The following is a 6,745-nucleotide window of genomic DNA, read 5'->3' as shown; positions in this document are numbered from 1 at the left end:
TGACAATGTTTTTTTTTACCTCTCTTCTGCTGTAGAATATGCAAAAATCTCAGAACGGCCCCTGTGCAGCAGCCACCTAGGGACAGTGTGGCATCTGCTGAGACAGTGCCGTCGATCATGGATTCATTTTACCACACACATGACGACGACTCTGTGCTCTCAGATTCCCTGTTCCTTGGTGGTACAGACCAGAGCCGTGCAGACCACTCTCAGGCACCCTCTTCTGCACTGCCCTCCCAAACAGAGTCCCCATCTCCATCTCATGCAATCCATCCTAGTGTTCCTTCGTTTCCTCCCGAATCTTCAACCCTGATTCCCGCACCCTGCCATAATACAGCACAGCAGGCATTCGCCACGCCAACATCAAGCGTAGGCTTTCCATGCACGTCTAGTAGAGGCCCTGCTCAGTCTGGCCGAAAACGGAGGCGAAAAAATGATGATGATGAGGTGGCCAATGGTTACCTTTCTCTAAGCAACGAACGTCTCCGACGAAGGCAAGATGAGCATGAGCAGTTTGCAGGCATGATATGTGAGGTCATGCGGAGGTGTCCTCGTGAACTAGTTATGGACATGCGCATAGAGCTTTTACAGATTTTAAGGAAATATGACAAATAACTTCATGTCAAAAAGCGTTTGTGTCTGAGCATTCATAAAGACTTTGTGAACGTATGCTTATGATTTCATCAGAAATTGTTCAAATAAATCTTTCACTGAAATTGCTGTGTTGTGTGTGTAACACTTACTATAAATGTCAAAGCATTCTGCAGTGTGATCAGACAAAAACTGCTTGCTCACAAATATGTGTTGCATATTTTCATTCCTGATTATACATGTGATCTGAATGCACATCATTTAAAAAAAATGCGCACACTGCACAGTTCGGTCCATATCAGCTGGGGCGTTGGGCATGAATACGTGCCCATTGCCAGTCGAGCTGCCCTGTATGGCTGACAAAGTAGTTCGTGTAGAGTTCTCTACTCCTGGCAGCTTCCTTGCTGTGGTTCCGCGTGTGACCACACTGTAGACGCTGTTGTTCCACAAACTGTCCAGCATCTCTATGCCACCCTCCTTCAATGACGTTTCCAAGTGTATCCACCTCGTCGGCTAAACCTGAAGGAACACCACACTGCTCCGCCAAGAAATTGTGCAGAATGCACACTGCCTTGATGACATTCTCTGCATTCAGCACACTCAAGTTTATGGTTGTAAGCAGTATTCTCCACCGTGAGGCCAGAATACCAAACGCGTTTTCCACGCAGTGCCTGCATAAATACAAGAAGTGCATATTGAAATGTCTACTCATTCATAGCCTAACACAGATATCAATATACAGTTAAGCAAGCATACACAATTCAAAATTGCCTAAAAAATAAAATTTCCCTTCCGTTTTCCATATCTATATTTCAAGATCAACTGTGATGCCTAATTTGATAGTACTTCCTTTGAGAAAGTTCATAGAGCTACTGAACAATTAATTAACTAGACATCATTAATACATTTTTCAATTACATGATTTTGGATAGATGCACCACTGAATTGAAGTCAGCCATTATTTGAATACATTTGTTTAAAGAGCCTCAAATAGACACAGGCTTTAAGATACACATTGCTAAATTTTGCTCTGTAGGTGGGCCGTAACCTGACATCCCTAAAAATGGCAGCATGGAATCAGACTTGCATGGTCGAAAGTTTGCAATTTGGTTCTGTATGGGATGCAATTCTGTCGTTTTGGGGAGTGTTTCCTATATTTATACATCGCATAAAAATTTGCAAATACATATCCACCTCGCACGGCTCAATCTCAAGTTGAAGACTCTTTTTTCTACGGAGAGGTCTCGCCCTGGATAGGGTCGAAAAAAATCAGGCCTCAGTTGGAATGCTTCGTCCCCCACAAATACATGGGGAACTACAACATTTCCTCCGGGTAGCCTGACCGGGCCAGGTAGACCGAGTGTGCCTGTATCTAGCCAGCGTCCAATGGCAGAGGACTTCAATACTCCGCAGTCACTTTGGCGTCCCTCTGCACCGACATCGATGAGGACAAATTTGTAGAGGCTGTCGACGACTGCCATCAGGACAATGGAGTAGGTCCCCTGAAATGTTCATGTAGGCAGATGTTCATGCTTCCGTCCAGACTTGTTCAATTATTCACTCCTTTTCTCAAGAAAGATGCTAATAATCTGTAGTGAGACAAGTACGATTATGAATGCCTCCATAGTGCTAGTCTGAGGACTAATGTTGCTCACTGAGCTAACTAGCACTGAAATGAAACATGGTGCGTGGTATTAAACATCCTTTGTGGAAGATGGTGTCTTTGACCAGGATTGAATCCGGAACCTCGGGGTCAATAAAAGACAGAAAAGCTGTTTAATTACCTTGTAGTTGAAATATGTACTTCCAGACTTGTTTGGTGCAACAATTCGAACATGTTTACCATCGACAGCACCAAGGCAATTTGGAAAGTTCCATCTTTCCCCAAAGCCCTGTGCAATATCTTGCCACTCTGATTCACTTGGGGGCTGAAAAAAAGAAAAGGAAGAAAGAAAACATGACTGACGTGCGTTTCAATGCAAAAGGGAGGAATGGAAAACAGGCTTTATTTCCATTAGTTAACAGGCTGACCACATGCTCACGTAACGCTCACCATCATGTATAGGTCCTTCAACCTGTTCCATAGTGCCGTGCAGGTGAGATGCACGGCTTCACGTGCTGTCTCGATTCCAACTCTGTATGCCATGGCGACATCTTTAAACGCCATTCCAGAGGACAGATATCTGAAATATGCCAACAAAACCCAATAATCTTGTAGTTAATAAGCACCATTATAATAAGAACACCTTTGCAAGAATTGACATCTTTAGAAGTATTATTGCCGGTTAACGTACCGTAATGTGAGGGCCAGCCTTTCGTGGGAAGACAGTGGCTCCCGAACGACATGCTGCTTCGTGAGGTCGTCCTTAACCAGATCGTGGAGGTAGTCGAAAACGTCTGGCGTCATTCGAAAGTACAAGACGAAACTTTGAACGTCGCCGCTGTCTCTCATTGTTTTCATCTAAAAGAAGGTATCACTGTATATAAACGGGCACGACAGCTCACCAATTGCGCAACTTAACGTCATTCCTGTGCTTACCGCTGTCCAATATTCGCTTTCCGTTTTCCGATGGAGCCATAGCGGTCTCACCCACAATTTTCTCCTACGTTGACGCTTCTTTTTCAAGAGTAGGATCATAGACTTCATTAGGAGAAGGTCATGTTCCGAGTCCATACTGCGTTACCGACTACAATATAGCAGGTCGCGGATTAATTATAAAATCTCCGTCAAAAACAAGCCTCGAGGTCTTCCAATACACAACCGCGATGAAAAGAGAAACCGAGAATCTCCCGCCACCTCAGTCAAGATATTTTCGCCACAGCTTCCTATCTCAATTTTTTTTACAAACACCTGATTTCTAGATGTCATTAGCACCGCACTTTTTCAAGAACCTCTAAAATATCATTTATGTTACTAAACAATGCGTACAGCAGTTTATTACAGTAAGCATTGCCACATCGCGTGCAACAAGCGGTGGCAAACGCTAGGGCGACGCTTCACCATGACAACCTCAACGTGGACATTCTGCTCCATGCGGTTGCAAGCTTCGATACCGTTCCGTTCACGCTGAGTTGGCGCTCCGTTGGCCCGATTCAGTTGGCAAAAGTTGCTCCATGCGGTTGCCGCCTTAGAGATTGAGAACACAGGAGTGCATTTCCTGTGCTGACGGTAAACACCTATGTGAGCCGCTTGATGATGGTGCTTTAGTGCAGTTGTCAAATGATGCTGCCGAGGGTGATCATAGTGACAGTGAATATAACTAGCAGGAGTATTCCGAAGCTGTGACAGCTCGCTCAGATTGGAATCACATTCACAGTACGATACAGTGCTTTGAGGACCAGGCGCACGAGTCAGGTGCCAGGCTTCGATCGTCTCATCCGAAGAAGACAAATACAGCCGAATGCATGGTGGAGAGCACAATTACGAAGTATTGTCACAAATAAACGTAGTCTAGTGCACTTCTCGTCCTATTTCAGCCCATTTCTCTTCCGCGCGCCTCGCACCTCTATTTATGAATCCCTCGATTTATGAACGATTTTTCGAGAAACGAAGGGTGTTCATAAATCGAGGGTTGACTGTAGGGACCATAGTTTCTCTGAGCGGCACCCTGCGAGATCGGTCTCCTCACTTCTCGTCAGTGATCTAGAACCACGGTCCCAATGCAACTCTGCTACTACAAATTAGAGGTGTGCGTAGCCGCCGGTTCAGCCGGTCGGTGCGCCGCTGTCTGGTAGCGAACTTTTAACTTTGCCATTCGCGTTTTTGGAACAGTACTGAGAGGAAATAAAAATCCACCGCCATGATGTACTTTTTCTTCTTTTTGTTTCTGTGGCCGATCGTTCATTGTTGGTATCGAACTGTATCTCTTCGGCCGCAGACATATCGTTGAAAAATTGAAGATCAGCGACCACGACGTGCCTAACGTGACTTCACAAACACCAAGGAAATTCTGGAGAGATAAAATGTGTATGTGTGTGATCTCCTGAGTACGATCGTTGTCTAGAAAACATGTTCTGAATTGTTTTAGAAATGAATAAGGCAGTTACCTTTCAAAAACTATATTTATTAAGTAGGGCAACTTGACGTCATTGTCTTTGGTGTTACGAATACAGAGGCAGCGTTTTCGAAAAATAATGTAGTGATGTGATGTGACGTGGCAGAGGAAGAAATGTAGAAGAATGATGTAGTGATTTAATTGAACTGGAAGAGTTTTGTTGTGAAACGTAACTAACCTTGTAGATCGGTAATCTTTAAAGGAACTGTAAAGTGAAATTTGACCCTCCTGTTTCTATGTGCGACCTGGTAGTGCTTGCCTGTGTGATGCCTCACATAGAGCCTAAGCACTCCAAGCGCGTTAATTATTACACAGCATAAATTAGAAAAATTAAATCGGACGCTAGGTTGCGCCCCGCAACAGCTAAAAAAGTCATGATGGCGGTACTCCCGTCACGTGATACCTAAGTAATACACAATGAACTTATGACCGGCTACTAATCTCCAATAAACACTACTTTTAGAATCACAAGAATTACTGGGACAATTCTTCAAAATATCGAAGAAACAGTATCCCAAAATACTGTCAGCGCGGTCAGTGCCCTCTGTTTGTTCTCCACGGAACCATATCGCACGGCGACGGCGTTTATTGCGGCCTTGCGAGGTTTGTGTACGCAAAAAAGTTCATTTCCTGCCGAAATTGAACAAAGCTTCACCTGAGAGCGATGCCGGGTATCTACTGTAATGTTCGGGGATACACAAAGTGTGCTCTTTCGACAAGGGACGTTGTGTACCACAAGATTCCAACGGAAAATGCCCGGAAACGAAAGTTGTTCCAAGCGCTTGGTCAAGACATTCGTGAGCCACGCCGTATTTGCTCAACCCATTTCTCTGACGAGTCGTACAGTGCTGGACAAAAGTTTACGGAACGCGCGAGCGGCGTATTTTCTCTGGGCAGAGACACCCTAGCGGCGAGCGGAAGCGGGCGAGTCCACGCGTTCAGAGGGATGAAAGAGTGCGCTTGTGGCGAGCCACCGTGGTAGTAGTAGTAACTTTGCTTTTGAGTGTAACGAACGCCAAAATGGCTTCGTTTTCGGTCTACTGCACCGAGCGCGAGTGGCTATCGCGGGAAGGAAGTCTCTCCGCTATCGGAGAGATAACAGGGCTCTAAGATGAATTGAGGTGACAACGGGCTGCAGTGCCTAGCTTTTTTCTTTTTTTACGCCCCAGCGTAATGCAGCTGACATGGCCTGCGCAGAGCCCGGACTTAAACATCATCGAAAACGTCTGGGGCAGCCTGAAGAATAGGATGAGCAAGAGACGGACGCCTACAAGGAGCAAGGACGCACTCTGGGAATTTATAGAAGCAGAGTGGTCCTTGCTACGTGAAGACGTGGACCTTGTCCGTCGGCTATACGCTTCCCTTCCTGTGGGTATGGCCCCAGTTATTGCTGCGAAAGGGGGCCGACAAAGTATTGAGACAGTATCGTCTCCCCCTGCCTCTTTTTTTGTGTGTGTGTGTGCTCAAGGGTATACGCTCTTTTCTTCTGTTTTTGTCTAATAAAAAAAGAAAAAAGCTAGGCACTGCGAGCCCGTTGTCACCTCAATTCATCTTAGCGCCCTGTTATCTCTCCGATAGCGGGGAGACTTCCTTCCCGCGATAGCCACTCGCGCTCGGTGCATTAGACCGAAAACAAAGCCATTTTGGCGTTCGTTGCACTCAAACGCAAAGTTACCACAACTACCACTGTGGGCCGCCACAAGCGCACTCTTTCATCCCTCTGAACGCGTGGACTCGCCCGCTTCCGCTCGCCGCTAGGGTGTCTCTGCCCAGAGAAAATACGCCGCTCGCGCGTTCCGTAAACTTTTGTCCAGCACTGTACAAAATGGTACCTGCGGATTGTTGAAAACTTCTCACACGGACCCAAGTCCCGACACCAGTGTTCCACCTTGTGACGCCTGACGATGGGAACACCAGTGCACACGAGATATGTACTTACCGATACACAGGAATAATACATATATGCGGTTCACTTCAAACACAAACTGATTTTTGTGATGCATACGCTGCGTAATGTACCAAACGCAATATCCCCATTCCCCTAGGAATCCCTGAGCTCTCGCAGGAGAATGTAAGTGCCAAGTAAATTATGTGCTATA

At 45.8% G+C, this 6,745-nt stretch overlaps 1 protein-coding gene across 1 annotated transcript; it reads right to left on the bottom strand.

Annotated features, from left to right (window-relative positions):
• Positions 1–889: 889 nt before the first annotated feature.
• On the bottom strand, positions 890–3,043 carry LOC135383307 (uncharacterized). The gene is made up of 5 exons (XM_064612825.1): positions 2,886–3,043; positions 2,645–2,774; positions 2,376–2,519; positions 1,786–2,093; positions 890–1,262 (listed from the first exon to the last, which is right to left on the bottom strand). Exons 1-5 carry the CDS (start codon positions 3,041–3,043, stop codon positions 890–892), a joined length of 1,113 nt encoding a protein of 370 aa, XP_064468895.1.
• Between the last annotated feature and the right edge of the window lie 3,702 nt (positions 3,044–6,745).

The sequence above is a fragment of the Ornithodoros turicata genome, chromosome 1, assembly GCF_037126465.1.
Source record: "Ornithodoros turicata isolate Travis chromosome 1, ASM3712646v1, whole genome shotgun sequence".
Lineage (NCBI taxonomy): Eukaryota > Metazoa > Arthropoda > Arachnida > Ixodida > Argasidae > Ornithodoros > Ornithodoros turicata.
The sequence above is the reverse complement of the archived record's forward strand: the minus strand, read 5'-3'. Positions and strand labels throughout refer to the sequence as shown.

Excerpts from the sequence above, each read along its gene's own strand:
- LOC135383307 (XM_064612825.1), bottom strand. The coding sequence starts at position 3,043 with ATGAGAGACAGCGGCGACGTTCAAAGTTTCGTCTTGTACTTTCGAATG. Across the intron at positions 2,520-2,644 it reads TGAAGGACCTATACATGATG|CCCCCAAGTGAATCAGAGTG; the intron begins GTGAGCGTTACG and ends TCTTTTTTTCAG. Across the intron at positions 1,263-1,785 it reads TTGAGATTGAGCCGTGCGAG|GCACTGCGTGGAAAACGCGT; the intron begins GTGGATATGTAT and ends GTATTTATGCAG.